General features: G+C 37.5%; 3 protein-coding genes across 3 annotated transcripts in view; 2 read left to right on the plus strand and 1 right to left on the minus strand.

The window, feature by feature from the left end:
* Window positions 1-1,114: 1,114 nt before the first annotated feature.
* The window catches only part of LOC146477179 (astacin-like), a 211,470-nt gene continuing 193,215 nt past the window's right edge, over window positions 1,115-19,369 (plus strand). Inside the window, exon 1 of the mRNA XM_085113629.1 lies at window positions 1,115-1,163. The gene's annotated coding sequence lies outside the window, so the exon portion shown is untranslated. The remainder of the gene's footprint in view (window positions 1,164-19,369) is intronic.
* Window positions 5,876-6,846, plus strand: LOC146477180 (uncharacterized). The gene is made up of 2 exons (XM_085113529.1): window positions 5,876-6,390; window positions 6,486-6,846. Exons 1-2 carry the CDS (start codon window positions 5,876-5,878, stop codon window positions 6,844-6,846), a joined length of 876 nt encoding a protein of 291 aa, XP_084969655.1.
* LOC146477181 (uncharacterized) lies at window positions 7,925-9,609 on the minus strand. The gene is made up of 2 exons (XM_085113645.1): window positions 9,443-9,609; window positions 7,925-8,355 (listed from the first exon to the last, which is right to left on the minus strand). The coding sequence occupies exons 1-2, from the start codon at window positions 9,519-9,521 to the stop codon at window positions 8,153-8,155; spliced, it is 282 nt and encodes a 93-aa protein (XP_084969771.1). The 5' UTR covers window positions 9,522-9,609; the 3' UTR covers window positions 7,925-8,152.

Below are 19,369 nucleotides of genomic sequence, written 5' to 3' on the forward strand. Positions count from 1 at the left end.
TAAATAGGGTTTTTTTTATCATTATTTTACCATGTTGTCAGAAACTATGGTAAGAAAACTATTACAAAACTTAAGCATTTCAAATATTGGCGAATTTTCATCTTTTCTTACCAGAAAGCGATGTCCTTGAATTATTATGGTAAAAAGTTAGGAAAAGGGCAAATTCTTGCCGACGAGCAAGTGGCATGAATTGAACTAAAATTGCTGTTTTCTGTTATAAGCAGTGAAAAAATGGCAAAAAAACACCGTGCCTCGCCAATATTGACTCAGTCCAAAAAACATTAACATGTAGATTTTCTTCTCCACAAAACGCAATTAAAGATGGTATATTTGCCAAGTTTTAATTAAAAAAATGGCAAAATACACATTAAAAACAGTCGTCAATGTTCTTCCATACAAAGTGTATCTTTTACAAAAGATGTGAAAGGTACATGAAAATTTCCGTGTACCGCTTGTAGCAAAAAATGGTGAAAGGTACATCGAAATTTCCGTGTACCTTTAGCAAAAGATGGTGAAAGGTTCATGGGAATTTCCGTGTACCTTTAACAAAGTATGACAAGAAAGGTACATGGAAATTTCCGTGTACCTTTAACAAACGATGGTGAAAGTTACATAGAAATTTTCATTTATCCTTGAGTAAAAGATGTTGAAAAGATACATGGAAATGTTTGTTTTACCTTCAGCAAAAGATGGGGTATGGATGTTTTACCGCAGGTCTCGGGTATGGATATTGCCCCTTAAGATTGTGGTATAACATCAATACTTCAGATCGGGTATGGTAGCTATACCGCAGGTCTTAGCCAGTATAAATGCATATGCACCACTAAACCCGATTAAAATATTCCCATACAAACTCTTATATTTGCGCCGTGACCGCTATTACGCAAGATGATCATCGCTCACAGCTTGAGCTTGGGCCGCCTGTTGCTAGTGTCCAAAAATTTAAAACAAACGAACAAATTCCCTTTAAGTTTTAGCTCTTTGAAGTGTCTCCTTCAAGTAATTCAAGAAAACAGCGCAAAAATTCAACAATTCATTTTACTTCAAAATTCTTGGTATAGGTTGACAGCCAGCTCTATAAACTTTAATTTGAAATAGTGGTTTAAGTATCTACAGTTTAAACCGGACGCGTTACATCGCTTGGACGCGAGACACCTCTAAAGGTATACTAAATTCAGATAGTACCTGCATTTATCTTAAGGTTATTTTTGTGTAGAAAATAAATCACATTCACATTGTATTTACTTACTTAATTGTGTGCGAGACCGAAAGGAATGTTATGATCCACTGATAATGTAATGATACAACATAAATCCATATTGCGAACTCTGTTAAACCTTATCCAGACAGGGAATGTAGTTTTCCAACCGAGAAGAAGGTAAAGCGTATCCACCGCAATTGGTGTCGCTATTGATCTCTGAATATTATGTTCCATCTTGCTCGGACACAGTCATTTTGAACCAACCCGGTTTTTTTCTTTTTCATTTAAGATAGTCCAACAGCTATGCCAGGACAAGTATCTCTAATTCACTCTCAGCTTCATCCACCGTCATTCAAGGGAGTGGAAAATAATAATAATAAAAAAAAAAAAAAACGTTTATTTACCCTCGGCAGTGTTTATAACACAAGTGCCAGTGGGGCCGAGCATTAAACTTGATAAAGAAATAATAAAAATTGAAAATAAAACGGTTAAAAATCCCAACAGGAGGCAGACCAGCTGGCTATTTACAAGCGCAGCCGAGGAGTTGAGCTTGGAGCTACCGAGAAACAACTCCAGATAGCTGTCAGAGCGGGACTTGAACCCGGGAACACCGGATTTCAAGTCCAGCGCCCTAACCACTCGACCACGTTACCTTCTTATGGAAATAGATTTAAGCTTCAGCCTTGAAATATTAAAACTGAAATATTGTTTTCGTGCTGTCTGTCCGAGCAGGCATTTCCAACGGAAATATTAAAGCCCGTGTCGTGGTCTCAGTCAATCTTTAAAAGCAAAACACTCTATTGAAAAGCGTAATCATTACATATATCCGCTTTTTGTTACCGAAAAAATCCTCAGGAGACTGTGGTGAACTACAAAAAAAAAAACGGTTGAGAGAATTGCGTCCGAAAAAACGAGTTGTGTTGGGACAACATACAGAGGTAATTTCCTTTCTTCGAAGAATATAGTCGGCGTGATACTGACATGAATAGATGCTAACCCGTCTGGCTGGTCAGTGATTAATTGTTTTCAAACCCATTTCTTACAGAATTAAAGATGCTAGTTAACAGTAAACGTTTTGACCTTAATAATTGCGTTTTAGTTAACGTTACTCGCACAACATTTTGTGTGACCCTTTGAGATTGCCACTTGTCTTTCTCAACTCCGCAGACGCCTCTTTCGCTCTGCGGCGGAGACGAACATCAAGCCATTTCCGACTTTTCGCTCCTTTCGAAGGAGCCTCTGCGGAGTAGAGAGCATGTTTCATACTGTGCTCACTCTAAACTTCCTTCAATTGTGACGCCATTTGTTTGTTGATTCCTCGATAGGATCAACGATACAGGCCACTGTTCCACACGTGCTCTATGTCCGAATTATAAGATCATATAAGGAAGGCCAAAGGAACTGAAGTTAGATGAAAACGATAACACAGACTAGTTGATCAGCACCGACTCAAACCGTCTTCCAAGGCAACATTACATGTTTTTCTATCATATCTTTTCCAGCGCCGGCCTCTGACGACCTTTTTTCAGTCGAAACCTAGGTATTAATAATATTTACGAATGGAGCACAGGTCTGATAATTTCGTTCTTTTAATTCGCTCTTATTCCTCTTATTCTTATATAATATGTTAAATGATCATATTTTTAACTGATATGCAAGCACCGCGTATGAGGAAATTTCATCTAATCTTGAACCTTGATTTTCAACTATAGCAAACAAGTGATTCCTTTCGTCATATGTCACTGGAATAAATGCGGTGATTCCATCCAAAAAAGTAACGTGTTCCTGTTCGACAAATACGAGACTTAAACCAGATCGTGTTTAAAAAAAAGGATGTGTTGTTGCTGTTGTCGTTGTTGTTAAAAGTTGTGAGATGGAAGTACATCCAAAATTTTTTGAGACACATCGGGGGCGAAAATTCGAGGGACGCTTATTCAAGGATGTACGATATTTGATAAAGCATAACTTAATCACTTTCAAAGATGCTTACTTAGAAAAAAAAAAGTATATTCAGCAACAGTACCACTATTTACTTGAATATTTAAATACATAAATATTTTTGTGAAAGCACATTTTACACTTTTATAGCTTTATATTCTGTGGCCAGGAGGCGCTTTGAAATTTCCATGTACCCCTGTATTCAAGAACCGTAAAGGTACATGGAAATTTCCATGTACCTTGACTTTCTAGAACTACAAAGGAACATGGAAATTTCCATGCTCCTTTGAAAACCGTAAAGGAACATGGAATTTTCCATGTTCCTTGCATTCTGTTACTACTAATTGTATGACCTGAAAAAAAAAAAACCGGGCAAAAATTTGGGTTTTGCTGTATTAAATTAGGAAAGAAAGGACAAAATGAGCTAATATTTACCAACTGAAATTAAAACCTGGTAAGCTAATAAACATTGCCACCTTTAAATCTCTTTAGAAAGGAAAAGGCACCAAAACGACTGAAACAGCTTAATAATTTGGCAGAAAATCGCCGTTTTAGAAGATACCCGATGGTTTTAGAACGTGTTAAGATATCCTCTTATACCTCTTATCTTCTTAAAAAATATAACTGGGGGTCTAAAAAATATCATAAAATTATGTACACTGTAGGTAAATATTCAGGACAGGATCAGCTACTTATAGAGTTACGATAGTTTTCTTCATTTTCAAACAAATGTTTGCAATGAATTTTGTTCACTGCTGGATTCCCACTGATCGACCGCTGCTTAATCAATGCTTTGAGCAGAAACACAAAGGAACTCGAAAAAACACAAAATACTCTGTATTTCCCTTCAAAAGTGTTTATGATGCGCCATCTAAAAAGGTTCACTAGGCATGGAATTGTGTTATTTTAGCACCCACCGGCGAGCGTTAATTTGTGGTGTCACACGAAATGCAAAAGAAATGCCGCTTCCACAAGATGTACAGAGACGATTGGAAAGGCAAAATACTCTGTCTTTAAGGCAAATATTTTATATAAAGCTCTTTGTTAAATTCGAAATTTTCTCGTGCTTAATCGTTTCGTTTCTCCCACAGGCCCGTCACTATAATTTAGTCTCTTTGTTCGTGCTCTTTTTTCGTATTCCCGCTGTTGGTCACTATTATTTAGGCTCTTTTCTCGTGCTCTATCTTGCTTTTCCCCCTTCTTCTCTTCGGTATTATTCCGTCTCTTTCCTCCTGCTCTGTCTTGCTGTTTCTCCCGTTCTTCGTCACTGATATTCCACCTGTTTGCTTGTGCCGTCTGTCGCTTTCTTTAAACTTTGTTTATTCCTCACATGGTTTCTCGTTTTCATTCTCTCTCTCGCTCTATTTCTATTCTTTCCATGTTTTTCAACATATTGAAAGAATGCATAAATAGTATATCTTCAAAATTTCCGTTTCCTTCTCTAAAGACACGGTTGGCCATGCAACTTCCCGCCGAAAAACGCATAAGGTTAACTTGAGAGTGGTATTTCACATTGGCTTGCATGGAGGGTCCAACATGCGGATGGACAGACGGACGGTGACGTCATAAACCTAACCAAAATTTTTTGCATTGATGGGTTATCATATTTTCTTACCCATGTTACTCCCCGGGCGCACCTTCGACACCCAGAGCTTTGCTAATAAGATTGTCTTACAAGACAGCGCAAGCCTTTTAAAGTCGGCACTTTACAAGCCTTACAAACCATGACCAGAAAGGATTCATGAAAAGTAGATTTCTACGGAAAACTTCAGACTTATTGATTGTATTATTCAGGAGGTCACCGAGAGGAACGTGCCGAGTTTTTAGTTTCTATACATTCTGTAAAGGCTTCCGATGCCTTGGAATGTCCATTTATTTTGCCACACCTACAGGAAATTGGAGGACCGGCTCTCCACCCTCGACTTGCTTCTAATGCCCCCCTCCCTCACCCCACCCGCTACTGAAGCAATAGGGACCTTTAGATATTAAATTTATTTAGAACGCGATGGTCTTTAAAAGACTGTAACCAGACAACCGTTGTTAGCGCGGGAAAAGTAAGGTTAAGATTGGCTACACGCCGTAATACGACGCGGTAATAGTACTAAAATTGTGAAGCGATAACCAAGATAGCTATGGAATCATTTCTTAAAGTTCAAGAAATGCTTCTTTTCTGTTTAGAAGAGATGATAGACGAAGAAGAGTTTGTTCTGGTTTTCGATGCATACAACCCTCGAAATATTTCCTTTCTGCACTCAGCGTATGTAAAGTTTTCTCTGGGAATACAAAGACCCCGCCGAGTGTAAGGCCGAGTGGAAAAGAGGGATATTCCTCTCCTTGTTGACATATTAGGAGTTCCTTCTGTTTTAAATGCCGGAGTCGAACAATTTGCAACGGAACTGAAGGCTGTGTAATAATTATTGTATACCAAAATTTCCACGCGGTCAGGTACTCATCGCTCATAAACCCTGAACTTTGGTAAATTATATTTATTCAAAGTGTGTGTTTATTTTTAATTTTTTTTTTTTAGTTTGCTGATATTTTGAGTAAGCGACTACGGCGTTATCCTGTGTAGAGAAGTTTCCAATGGAAACCCCTACAAGACAAACAAAAGATCCACGCAGAGAAGCGGCGTGTGGGAGAAAATAGCAATGATGTGATTCAACTGCTGTCAGTAGCAACAAAGGACCAGCTTTTTCAATTCAATGGTAAGCTCTACGAGCAAATTGACGGAGTGCGATGGGCTCTCCCTTGAGCCCCCTCATGGCTAATACTTTTCTTTGTTCCATCGAAGAAAAACTACGAAACGAGAACAAATTGCCAGATTTCTACAAACGCTATGTGGATGACACACTAGCTGCAATCAAAGATGTACCGACAGTTCAAGCCTTTCTGGTGACTTTGAAGAACTGTCATCCTTCCATATCTTTCACCATGGAGATCGCGGCTAATGGTCAGCTGCCATTTGTCGGCATTCAAATATGTAAGAAAGGCTGTAAGATAGTAACAAGTGTTTACCGTAAGCCAGCAAACACCAGTCTCCTAAGTCTTCTACTTCAACACCAGAGTCATGATGATAACAGCTACAAAATATCCCTAGTCAAGACAATGTTAAACCGTGCTTTTTGCTCGTCGTCGACGTGGGATCTATTCACAACAGAATGTGAACGCCTCAAACTGATGTTCTCTAAACTCAAGTACCCAGATTCTCTTATGAACTCTACCATCGCCCACTTCGTTACTTCTGTGACGTCGTAAGACACGATTCCGAAAACATCCATCGGATAGTCTTACCATTCAAAGACCAGAGATCAGCTGACATAATAGAGAAACATCTCTCTGACTTAAGCAACAAAATTGACCACATTCTACAGCCAGTTTTCAGAAGCCGTGCAGGAGTGCAGGAGCCTAAGCCACCCGTGATCAATCAACAGTGTGTTGTGTATCACTTTGTATGTGATCTGTGTGATGCAGATTACGTCGGCTATACCAGCCGTCACCTTCACCAACGCATTGATGAACATCGGTTCTCCGCCATTGAGAATAATCACCAAGTTGACACGATTGGCGACCTGACAAGGAACTTCGCCATCCTAAAGAAATGTCAGATTAAGCTTGATTGCTTAATCTTTGAAATGCTTTGGATCCGCAAGAAGAAACCGAGTCTAAACACCCAGTCAGACTCCGTTCGCGCGAAACTATTTGTCTAACAGACATCACTCTCATTTTGTAACACCTCACTGAATGAACACCGGACAGTTACTTTTAGTCTTAATTTAATTTATTCTATTTCACACCTTTACTTTATGTATAAATTATCTTTTCTGTTGCATTCTTTACTTAATAATGGTGCCAATATGACACCGAAACGTCGTTCCTTTTTTTTGCTTATTTTTATAGTGAACAGTATTTCTAAATTTAATCTTAATAGGAGACTAGTTGTGCCCCAAATAGTTCTAAGCTAAGCCCAACAGTGTTTAAAATGGTCTAAGTGGCGAAAAGTGGCCCCATGCCACAGTGAAATGTTTTTAACAGCCTCAATGTTAGAAACGTTGTTACTACTTCGACCACGCAGAGGGTGTAGGGAAATGTTCTCCTTTTTCCTCCGATTGATCTTATGATTTGTACATAGACGGTAAATAATCTTCTAAAAAATACTTGAGTGTTTTTGTCTTTAATAAAGGTTTTCCTTACTGACTTACTTGATCGGAAAACAATATATTGGTTAGTTATCTTACTGTAAAAGAAGTAAGTACGAGGTTGGATCACGCTGTCACGATGCGTTGTTGTGTGGGGGGTCTGGAAACATTCTTTAGAAGGACTTAGGAAAGAGTGAATGAATAAATTGAAATTCAGTTGAAAGAGTATTTGTTCATGGTAAAGATATCCTCTCCGACTAGCTCCCACTTCTCTTAAAATTCTAAAAAAATGGCGTTCTTATATGTCATACACACGTGTTTTTTTTCCTATTCTTTGCGTAACCGGTAGTTGCCAACGTCAGATGATATTGCGGTATGAACTGCGGTTTGCGAAATCAAAGTAATATCGCAAATCTTCCTACTCTCAAGAGGTTTTCCAAACTAATGCGCTACCTACATGCAATGGAAATCTTACAATTGAGATTTTCATACCAATTCATTGCAAAAATCCAGCGGCACAAAACGGCGCGCAACAAGATAAAATCCACAAAAAATCCTTCAGGAACAACTCTTAATCTGTGGTTGAGTGTGAGCCCTCTTTATTAAGGTACGTTTACTGACGAGTCAGAAATCTCACTAATCGTCTTACTTTAGTTTTTTATCAACTTTATTTGTCCACCCTCATTTAATATCGAGGGACTAGCATAATTCACAGGTAATAAAAACTATATGGCTGTGTTTTATTGGGGCCATATAGGTAACTCGTATGTAATCATGGATACAGTTCCAGTCGTTCCACAAGGCGTTTTATGATGATCTTGCTTAAACAAGCATGACAATAGTCTTTATTTATTTATTTGTTTTTTTTTTCAGAACTTCAATAGTCAAACGAAATGTCTTCTGGTCCTTCAGTTTCTTCTGGCTCATCAGTTCCCTCGGGTTCTTCAGTTCCTTCGGGTTCTTCAGTTCCCTCGGGTTCGTCAGTTCCTTCGGGTTCTTCAGTTTCCTCTGGTTCCTCGGTTTCAGGTTCATCGGTTCCCTCAGGCTCGTCAGTTCCCTCTGGTTCTTCTGTTTCCTCAACTTAAAATAACGAAAAAGACAAAAGGGATAAACAGATTGGAGTTATAATTACAAAAAAGTCAGTGTTATCACATTATTCACGAATACGCCAGAGTTTGGGTTTGAGGACATAAGATTATAATGTTTCATGCCCAGTTTTCACCATTTTTAGTGAGCGCAATATATACTTTGATTTATTGGTCTCCCACAATTGACAATTCAAAACACACGTCCGCATGTAAGACGCAGATAAAAACACTTGAAATTACAACAATTCACGGTATTCACACGGGAAGTATTGAAGCCCTGATATATATTATTTAATATATTAAATTGGGAACAAATTCACTTTACAACATTTTCATTAAATCGTTAGATTTCTTTGTCAATGTAGATTTGGCAAATGCAACCTTATTTTTTTCCAAAGGCATGAAAAATCAAAAATAGGATCCATAGCTTGAAGTTTAGTTTGACTACTATTATTATTTATCATGGGCTACGAGTTAAAAACACGAATACAGTTGAGAAACTCTGGATAGCCCTTATGTGCAGCCAAGGATCCGAACCATCAGTTTTCGATATATATAGGTCACCATTATTTATTTATTTTTTATTGGTCTTTTAATGAAAGTGAATCTATTCTGTCTTCAACTGTTTGCGATGTTTGATCGATAACTGAAGAGCAAATTACAAATTATCGTGTTATTGAAAATTTAAAGTCATGAGTCTTAGACGAAAGTTCCAATTGTGTTTGCTTAAGAGGACAGAATATGGCAAAGGGAAGATGTTTAACTGAAAGAAAAAACAACAAGAATAACAAGAGAACAGAACTTGAGTTTTAACAAAAATTGTGCACGTGTTGGGAATGTTGCGTAGGACACTCTTGTGTAGGATAGTCTACGTTTTATCACCGTTCATACTATACCAACCACTTGCAAAGCTAATTTAAAGTTTGTAAATTCAGGTATGTGCCCTTTTGGTCAAAGAAAAGATGAAATAAGTAGACTATGATATATACCACTTCAAGGATGATACTTATAAATCGAAATAAAGGTGATAGCAAGTTAAAGTAGTTATATAAAACCTTTATTTTTTTTTTCTAGCTTACCTTCCTGTGGGAGAGGGACACCTGAAATTTGCCCAAATAAGGCCACAAGACCCAAAAGAAGCAGAGCTTTGGAAATCATTTTCTCTAGCAGTCAGACTTTCTTACCAGTTAGAATTCTTTAAGCACAAATTTGTTTGCGCATTCATTGAACAATTTATAGGCAGAGGTGATTCATTAGGAGTCTAAACCAAGATGCAATATTAAAATTACAATATCATTTTAACGATGCCACTTCAAAAAATATAAGTTAAAGCATGTTAATATTAGAATATTACGTTTGCAGGGTGTTAATGACAGCAGGATGACAGCAATATGTACTTCTTAGTTCTTGATATAAATGGCTTATTTAGGTACCTATTTTTAACAAAAATATGACACTTTCCCCACAACAAATGTCTTCTTCTAAATACGTTTTCGTTTCAAAATGGTGTACATGTTGCTCTCAAAGTTGCGGAAGGGATAATCCATAGAGGGGGTTGGGGCCTATTCAGCTGTGGAGTGGTTGACACTTTTTTTTTTTGAACGAAACTACTGTCAATGAAATCACTAGATTTCGACTGATAAAGTGTTAAATTTGGCACACAAGATGTGCAAAGTTGAAGGTAGGCGTTCAAGAAGTGATTAGCCAATGATTGATTCCCATGGCACAATATTTAACAGTGTTTTCAAACCCGATTGACGTTTTTAACGTGATTGCGCATTCTGAAGAAGCGTGGTATTTATACCAAGATAAGCCAATATTTTCCCCGCAAATGAACTGGAGATAAAAATAGTTGATATATCTGTCTTTGTTTTCTGTTTTTTTGTTTTGTTTTTTTCTGGTTGCCCATGAAACTCTCCTTTCATAAGTTAACCAGATAAAATCAGAACCAATGGTAGTAATCCTCACAGCAAAGGTATCGTCTTCTATTTCCAGTCAGCTGCAGCGAAACCCCAAAGTGATTGATCGTTGGATAATGTTTTGAAAATAGAAATTTGCAATATTGTATGGTAGTTCTTTAAAGGAGCGATATCGTATTAATAAAAGCTTCTATACGTATAAAGACCTTGCTCTTTCCCTATAAACATATACCTTTTTTTATAAACGAGATATTGATCTGAACACAGTGGAATGTAAATAAATATAAATTTCATCTATACTTCCACAGTGTGTTTTACGCTTAAAATGGCCGCCAGCATTTGAAAAAGCAAAGTCCCATTAGATTACAGAATAAAATATCACGGAGAAACCAAAGAATGACATTGAACATTCAGCACCTAAAATAATCACTTAAAAGGTCAGCCGATACAACTGTTAAAACCATGAGCTCTTACTCAAATTTTTCAATCGAAAGAAAATCAAAGGCAATCACCGACAACGCAAAGCCATCTTTTTATATACAATTATATTCCATTTATTCACCGATTGGTTTAAGTGAGCAACCTCTGGCTTTAGAGGTTTGATTACATTCCCAGTGAATATTAAACAAAAAAAAAAACAATGGGACACTTGATAGGGACCTAAATTTGTTGCTGGTTTATAGATTTACTAAAATGGTCGTGTATCCTGTTAAAACCAATCAAGTAAACAAACTAAAAAGACATTTTAGTCACTAGTAATTAATGTTCAAGTGAGCTACAAATAATTTACGACAGAAAAGTATGACTTTGAAGTCGGCCAAAACCACTAACCATGTTAAAGCACGAAAAAGAAATAGCGTCAAGTTCTGTTGCCTTAAACTCGAATCTCTCTCCATCTTTTTTTGTTTGTTTGTTTCTATGACTACCCCAGAGGATTACTTTTAACAGCTATATTGACGATATTTCTGTTGCCTTGCTGCTTTAACAGCACAATGCACTATCTGGATTTAACGAAAGCAAACGATGTGGGAGTTTAATAATTTGACTAGTTCCCAGAAAATAACAACTATCTAAAACATATATATAAATGGTGTAAATTTCCAGAGTAATATGCAACAGAAACATTTAGTCAATTACTGCATTATGTACTATTAGGTACCCAATACAATGATTCGTCCCTGCTTGGTGATACTAAATAAACAAGTTAATTGGACTTAAAAAATAATCCAAGCTCTCTGCATTAATCGTACCTTTACATGCAGTATTATGACGCGAGTATATATTGACATTGTCGTAAGGTAAGTTGGCGCGCGATTTTGTTTTACGATTAAAACTCTACATTTTTGTAGAACTTCTGCCAAATACTTTATTTAAAGAAAGTAAAAAAGCTAGGTTCATACAATTTTTTATACCACTACCAGAATTCATTTCAGATGTGCTTCGAAGAGGTAGATCGCAACTAGATTCAAAGAAAGAGATTTTGGGTGCGTTTTAGTCGGACAGCGTTAAAACGTTAAGACTTCTGCCGATTTTGCATCTAGTCCGTTTTCGGTATTTTTCGGAACTTGGCAATGGGAAAGCACGGTATATGGGCCCAAAGGTTGCACCCTTATATTACTATATAAGTCAAGCATCTGCAAAAGTCATGCAGATTCAATTTTTTTTCTCCTGTTTTCTATAAACCGTATATAAAAGTGGCTCTCACTTATGCTCATCACTAAAGAATATTTTTTAAACATTGTAATTTGGTAACATGGTGACAGTGATTAATTAACTGTTGTGAAAAAGAGGGCTGGGTGCAGAATCATAAAACTACATTTGTATAAATCATGCAAATTGTTACGAAGTGGAATTACATCGTTTAATAACTGTGTGAGTTGAGTTATTTGAGTCGCATGACTGAAGAACATGTGACTGTCATGCTGAAGTTAAGATTAAAGGTCAAGGTTATCATACATGAACATTTTGTAGTTTATACATGTTGTCGTCTTGTCAACAGACTTCCTTTGCAATTCTTGCCCACCTTGGTCACCACCGTCAAATTCCACTTCTAAGTCAATGGCATAGGAAAAAGACAAGATGCCTGCTATACTGGCATTACGCGTGATGCTGGGGCTGATTCATTTATTCCAACTGTATGCTTTGCCGATTGATAAAACTATCCTTGCTAATGGAATAGTTTGAGTCACGACGATTGCGTTACGTTGTTTACCTTGTGTTACGCGACTCAGACTTTCACCGGAAATGTGTGGAATTCCATTACGATAACGTAAGCTTCCTAATGACCTCTTTTTTTAGTCTCGCGTCGTGGTCTAAGACTGTCAAACAAAGCACGATTCCTTCGCATTGAACCAACCAATTTCCACCGTTTTAAATGTCGAGTGCTTCTTAGAAGTTATTCTTTCGATTTGCCGCTTCAAAATGGTGAAATTTCCGTTTGAAAACGGCACACTTGAGTCCAGAACATGTTATAAACAATATGGCGCGACAATTTAATGCACTTTTAATTAAGAAATCAAATGATGCGTTGACGTCACACAGGTAACGATGAGTGGGTCCCCTCCCTCGCGATATAAGCGACAAGAATGGATTTGTATTGGCCTGCTGTTGTTGAAGACAATCAGAACAATACATCCCGAGTAGGAGAGGGGAGAATTTAATGAATAAATTAATGTACCGATTTGTAGTTACGACGAAGAAAAAAAAAAACAAGATGCCTGCTATACTGGCATTACGCGTGATGCTGTGGCTGATTCATTTATTCCAAGTGTATGCTTCGCAGATTTATAAAACTATCCTTCCTAATGAAATAGTTTGAGTCACGAAGATCGCGTTACTCCCTTGTGTTACGCTACTCGGAATTGCGCAAATTCCATTACGATAATGTAAGTGACCTCTTTTCAGTTTGCCATCGTGGTCTAAGACTGTCAAACAAACACGATTCCTTCGCCAGGAACTCCGGAAGATGCTGGGGCTGATTCATTTATTCCAACTGTTTGCCTCGCCAATTGATAAAACTATCATTGTCCATCATTGCTAATGGAATATTTTGAGTCACGAAGATCGCGTTATGTTGTCTCCCTTGTGTTACGCTACTGAGGATCTCACTGGAAATTTCAGGAATTCCGTTACGATAACGTAAGCTTCTCGATGACCTCTCTTCTGTCTCCTATCGTGGTTCGGGGCTGTCAAACAAAGCACGATTCCTTCGCCAGGAACTCTCCAATTTCCACCGTTTTAAGTGTCGAGTGCTTCTTAGAGCTTATTCTTTTGATTTACCGTTTCAAAATGATAAATTTCCGTTTGAAAACGGCACACTTGAGTCCACAACATGTTAACAATATGGCGCCAAATTTAATCCGAGATTTATGAATGATGCTTTGACGTCACACTAGTAGGGGTGAGTGGGTCTCCTCCCTCGCGATATACGCGACAAGAATGGATTTTGATTGGCCTGCTTTTTGTTGAAGACAATCAAAACAATACATCCCGACTAGGAGAGGGGTGCGTTTAATGAATAAATTAATGTGCAGATTTGTAGCTACGAGGAAAAAGAAATCGTCCCGTTTTTAGACACGGTATGCCCCCTCAGGGCATCCCGCGTAAAAAACAAGAAATCGACCCGTTTTTAGACACGGTATGCCCCCTCAGGGCATCCCGCGTAAAAATCCAAGTTCTCCCAACGGGAGTCAAACATGTGACATTCCGATTACTAGTTCGGATTTTCTACCACTGAGCTAAAAAAAAGATCAGACTCGTGGAGGCTAGGCATTAAACTAGTTTCATATGGGAAACATCCGGCAAACTACTAGGATTGGAATCTCGATGAGTTGTATGTGTGAAAGAAAGTGTGACGTTATGCTTTTGATGTTATGCTGGTGGATAATTAGCAGATGAATTTCTCAGTCAGTAGCACGTGTACAGGCATACTCGGAAAAAATATATATGCCGAATTCTCCCAACAGGAGTCCAACCTATGAACTTCCGATTATTTGTTCGGATGCCTTAAATAATCAAGACCATAAGAAAACACTAAAAAAAAAAAAATAATAATAACCATACATACGCATACATACATTAATAATCATACATACAGAAATTATCATACATACATAATCATACATACATACATAAATAATCATATAAACGGAAGCACTTATTTTTATTGTCTCCTTTTTTTTATTGGAACAATGCAAATTTAAAGTAACATACAATTCTTAATAATGCTGTTATTTTAGACGATTTAAAAAAAAAAATAAGGAGGGTTACACAATCTCTCGAAACAAAAAATTACATATTACAATCGACAGGGGCTAAATATTACACGAAAATTAGTAAAAGTAGTAGTAGTAAAAGAAAAGACGAAAGTGTAGATTGCACAATTTAAGTGTTAGGAGTTTGGCATATCAGCTCAGAACACCATTAATGGCTTGAATGAAAAGTCGCACGTGATTTTTCTTAAAAAGACAATGGTCAGTTCCTTTCAAAAAGTTTTCGCTGAGTTTTCCTCTTTGTTAATGATGCTGGATGAGTTAAGGAAACTTGAAAACCCTTCTATTTTGGGGCTGATACGCGCATTTTTTCAGGTCCAATCATTTTATCTGGCGACAAGAAAATATAATATTGTTTTGTATTTGATCAGGCACCCTGCCACGTGTTCAGCCGGAGAATCTGAAGTCGTTAGTTTCTATCTAACGTTATGTGATTATTAGCTAGCTTGTCTTGAAAACTCTAGCACAAAATATAATCTCGCTAGAACAGGACCAGAGGAAATGAATGCGTGATTATTTCTCATGCTCACTCAAATCGGAGATATCATTTTTTTCTGAGAATTTGTTTTGTTCATGAAATCGTTTGTTGATAATCTTCTTTGAATCGAAGTACTTTAAACTGGAATATAATTAATTTGGCTATTTTGGGTGGAATGGAAAAGGCTTTTTTTATCGCACATACCATGAACTAAGAACTGATGTTTTGATGTCGAAAGATTGATTAAAATTAAGTCATCAAGTTTTCAACCTTTTGAATTTCTTTACTGGACCATCAGTTGTAGTAACCTGTCTTCATCAAAACCCTTATAATTTTATAATAGAGTTCTCACAAAGATTCAGCGAGACAAAAATGTCCATGAATATATACTATCGTTGAAAGTAATTTCTGCAATTTCGTGCAAGATTTCAGCAAGATTTTATTCTGTATTTTGAAGGTTATGATATGCCTCTTCAATCTTATAGTTAAGTCGCATAGTTAGGTTGTTAGCCATTAGAGACATCTGGGTACAAAAAAAAACCGAGTTTGAGGTTCTCGCGAAAATGATCCAAACAACCTGTTACTTCAGGTTCAGGCAAATAACGAAATCAAGTGAAGCGATTAAAACAACACACTGTACCACAAACCTGGTGAATGGGGAATACAATTCAGTGGGTTTATTCAAGATCACAATTCTATTTGTGTAACCACTTAATTGAATTTGACCAATTAATATGCGCCATTGTGCCAAAATGGCCATTTTTCAGGTTTTACCCATAACTCTCGTAAAATGGAATGTTTTGACTTGATGTTTAAGCACATGAATATGTTCATGACACTCAATCCAAATCGGTGATTTGAGTATTATCACCTCCTGCCTGGTCCTCTCGTGGACAATAATTTATTCAATCATCTTTAATCCTCCATTTTCATAATCAGTAATCATAACGTTTCTTTTAATTTTGTCTCCCTTTCAGTGCCAAAGAAATTTATAGAAGATGTTGTTGATGTCCTCTAACGCCCGTTGGTTTTTGTTGGTAACGGGAAGGGGGGGGGGGGGGGATATAAACGAGATGTGACGCGAGGAGAGACAACAGTTTTCACCAAAAGGCTGAAGTGAAGAAATTCCCAATTGTTTAAACAATATCAAATGTTTTCACAGTTATTTACTTAAGGCAGTCTGTTACTGAAATTCCAAAATTAATTGAACTCCACTGTTTTCGACATGAAACCCCATTCCACTCTGTTAAATGCTTTTTTTTTTCTTTTTGGAAATTTAGGAAAAGTAGTAGTCCAGTGATTTTCTACTAATATGCAAATTATTATAAGAAATTTAATATTTGATTATTATAAACAGGATTCTAAACTAGGCCTCATTTCAAAAATAAAAGAAGAAAAAGGAAAAAGCATTGGTTTTTCTAAAACATTAAAAAAATAACTTTCCTAATACTTGACTCTTTTCTCTGATAGTTAAAATTCAAAATAATGGGCATGCTCACCTGGAGAAGTTTTACACTTACGGTTACTTATAGGGAAAAAAGGTCGAATTTTGCTCAAATAAATTTTTTTAGATAATTGTTGAAACAAGAAAGGAATGCAAAGTTTCGTGAAAACAACCGTTAGAAACCTTAAAAAGAACGCGAGCTATCTGAAAAACAAAGTTTTGTAGGAAAAGCGGTAAGCGAGTTAAGGTGTCATAATCCAATTTATGCTGGACTGTGTTGAGATATTACGCGGCAAAATTTACCCTCGATCTCGAATTACCGGAAAATTTGCATATTTTTGTCTACATCGTGTTCATCGCATGTCACGGCGTTGTATGTAAAATTTTACTGTGAAACAGCGTTCCATTTTGGATTCAAGCATTTCGTAAAAGGTTGTTATGAAGAAAGCGAAACTAGAAAAGTCGCCTTGGGTGACAGTTAAGAAAAAACCGTGCCCAAAGAAGGTCGAAAAATCATTTGAGGAAGCCAAAACACTTCAGCTGCCGGAGAGCGACAAGGCTTCTTGGTACAACCAGTCAGATTTCTATAACTGCCTCGGCAGCAGAGAAATTCGAGGACGAGAAATCGGATAGTGGAGAGTCGAACATCAGTTTGGAGTCCGAAATCGAAGATGCCGGCGCCAATCCAGCCAGTTTCGCCGTTGTTGATCGGCTGAAAATAAGCAGCGAACCTCAGCGCGCAGCCTCGTGTACTGATAGCGGTGAGAAGTGCGTGTCTCGTGTCAACTCCGCTGGGGCTGCCAGTTTCATGTTCTACGTCTATCTGCCGTTTTCTTCTTTGTTTTGGTTTCGCCGGTAGCTTTCTCGCGCCAGACTTTACTTTCCCCATAAAGAAATTGCTTTACAATATTACAGTAAGACTCAATGCTTACAGAACTCCCCAGGGAATGCTTCTTTGTGTTTGATTGGCCGGCGGCGTGAGTGCGTTAAAAAGTATTTTAATGAGGTGCAAAAACTCGGAAAATGCTTCAAGGCCGAAAACACGGCTTTTGTTTTTGCACGAATTCCCCATCTTCAAATGAATTAATAGGGTATATAGATTTGCCAGATTTCAACGAAATTTGGCCAAAATTGTCATCAGATATTAATACATTAAAGTGTGTCAGGCTTTTACGAAATTCAAAATATTTTTCCCGTGACGTGTTAACATCTGACGGGACTACAAAAATTTTCCATTGTCCATCTTTAGGATGGGTTTTCTTACAAACCAATAGGAAAAAAAGAAAAAGCCTGACACACTTTGTTAGCCTATTATCTCCTGATTGATATTGTGCAGTCTGTTTGGTTGTGCGCCTTTACGTGAGAGTGTGTAATTCAGTTAAGTAAACGTCGCTAGTATTGAGTTTGCAGGCCTCTGAGCGCTTATGTATCCAACAAAATAATAAAAAAAAACATTTATATTTTCGCAAACTTCAATTTATCAGCTTTACAGTGATATATAGTTTTCCGTGGTTTTATCGAAAGCAGCGCGCGTACGCTAGATTTCCCTGAAGGCACTCGCGAAACATGGCAGTAACCTTAAGTCTTCTGAAATGGTTAGAAATGCATCAAAAACTGTCAACACTGATGTAAATTATATCAACTAAAATGTGTTTTCTTTTCTTTTTAAGCAAGGAGTCAATGCTTCAGTCTGGCCCTTTCATTTGACCAACAAAACAGGCTGATGAGGCAGAATTGTTCGACTTGTTTTCTTCTGAAAGCCAGTAGCTTGTGAAGACCCAGTTTCGTTGTCCATGTTTCCGTAATGTGCGTAATGTTCATATGTGCTGGTTATGACAGCGGATTGAATGACACAGGATGACTGTAGCTGTACATAATTGTCAGTTACGTTTGCAATATTTACGCGTAACGGCGATACGTAGCTTTCATAAATGAATGCCTTTGTGCAAAAACGTCCTCGAACATATTCAGTGATGAAACTTTATCTTCGTGAAACACCGGCCGATCCAAGAACAAATGAAAATAGAGACAACAGTTAAAATTCCATTCTTACACGGTCGAAATCTAGTCGTCAAAAGCAGCAGCGAAACTAACGGCAAACCGACTGAACTTGTCGGGTTTGTCAGAGAAAACCTTAATATACTTTGTAATATGTAAGGTAATTTGTTTCTGTAAGTGATGGATATTTTTAACCATCCAAAAAAGGTTGGGGGGCTAAGGCCCAGCCCCTCCCCTCCGTGGTCCCTGAAAGTGCATGGGAATGTCGAGTGCTACAGTCGAGTACTATTTAGAATATCCAGAAATTGGGTGCACCTGTAATTGGTGTTCGCTACAGAACCCCAGTAGCTCATTCTACTTAGAAAATCATGATGAACTCTCAGTTTCCTCGACGATCTTAGCTGCTGAAACAAAAGCTGCAATAAACGTCTTGCAACAACTGAGGGAGGAAAATACCAAGCGATGCATAATCGGAAATCTAAACATAAATAGTATGCCTAAAAATTTGAAGAAAATAAGGAATGGCTCAACGGCAAAGCCTTCGATTATTTATCCATCCAGTAGACGAAGATTGATCGAACATTTTCCAATTCACAGGTCTACGTTGGTGGATATAAACTATTTCGACAGGATAGAGTAAAGGTTGGTGGAGGTATAGCGGTCTTCGTAAATGAAAATATAGTTGCAATCCAACGAACACTCTCATGCGAACATCTAGAGACAATTCTTCTCGAATTACGAATTGGCTAAAGGAACTTTGCTTTGAACATTGCATATAAACCGCTATCAGTAAATAATAATATCTTCACCAGAGAGTTGACAAGAGTCCTGGATAATGTAAAAACGTTATATGCATCGGCGATATGAATTGTGTATTTATCTTTAGGTTAAGTCTT

The sequence above is a fragment of the Pavona decussata genome, unplaced genomic scaffold (genome assembly GCF_977016875.1).
Source record: "Pavona decussata unplaced genomic scaffold, jaPavDecu1.1 SCAFFOLD_71, whole genome shotgun sequence".
NCBI classification, from domain to species: domain Eukaryota; kingdom Metazoa; phylum Cnidaria; class Anthozoa; order Scleractinia; family Agariciidae; genus Pavona; species Pavona decussata.

What these genes read in the sequence shown, in the direction of transcription:
- LOC146477181 (XM_085113645.1), bottom strand. Translation starts at nt 9,521, where the DNA reads ATGATTTCCAAAGCTCTGCTTCTTTTGGGTCTTGTGGCCTTATTTGGG. An exon ending in TGTCCCTCTCCCACAGGAAG is followed by an intron (nt 8,356 to 9,442) that starts GTAAGCTAGAAA and finishes CGTTATTTTAAG; the next exon opens with TTGAGGAAACAGAAGAACCA.
- LOC146477180 (XM_085113529.1), top strand. Translation starts at nt 5,876, where the DNA reads ATGGGCTCTCCCTTGAGCCCCCTCATGGCTAATACTTTTCTTTGTTCC. An exon ending in TTCGTTACTTCTGTGACGTC is followed by an intron (nt 6,391 to 6,485) that starts GTAAGACACGAT and finishes CTCTGACTTAAG; the next exon opens with CAACAAAATTGACCACATTC.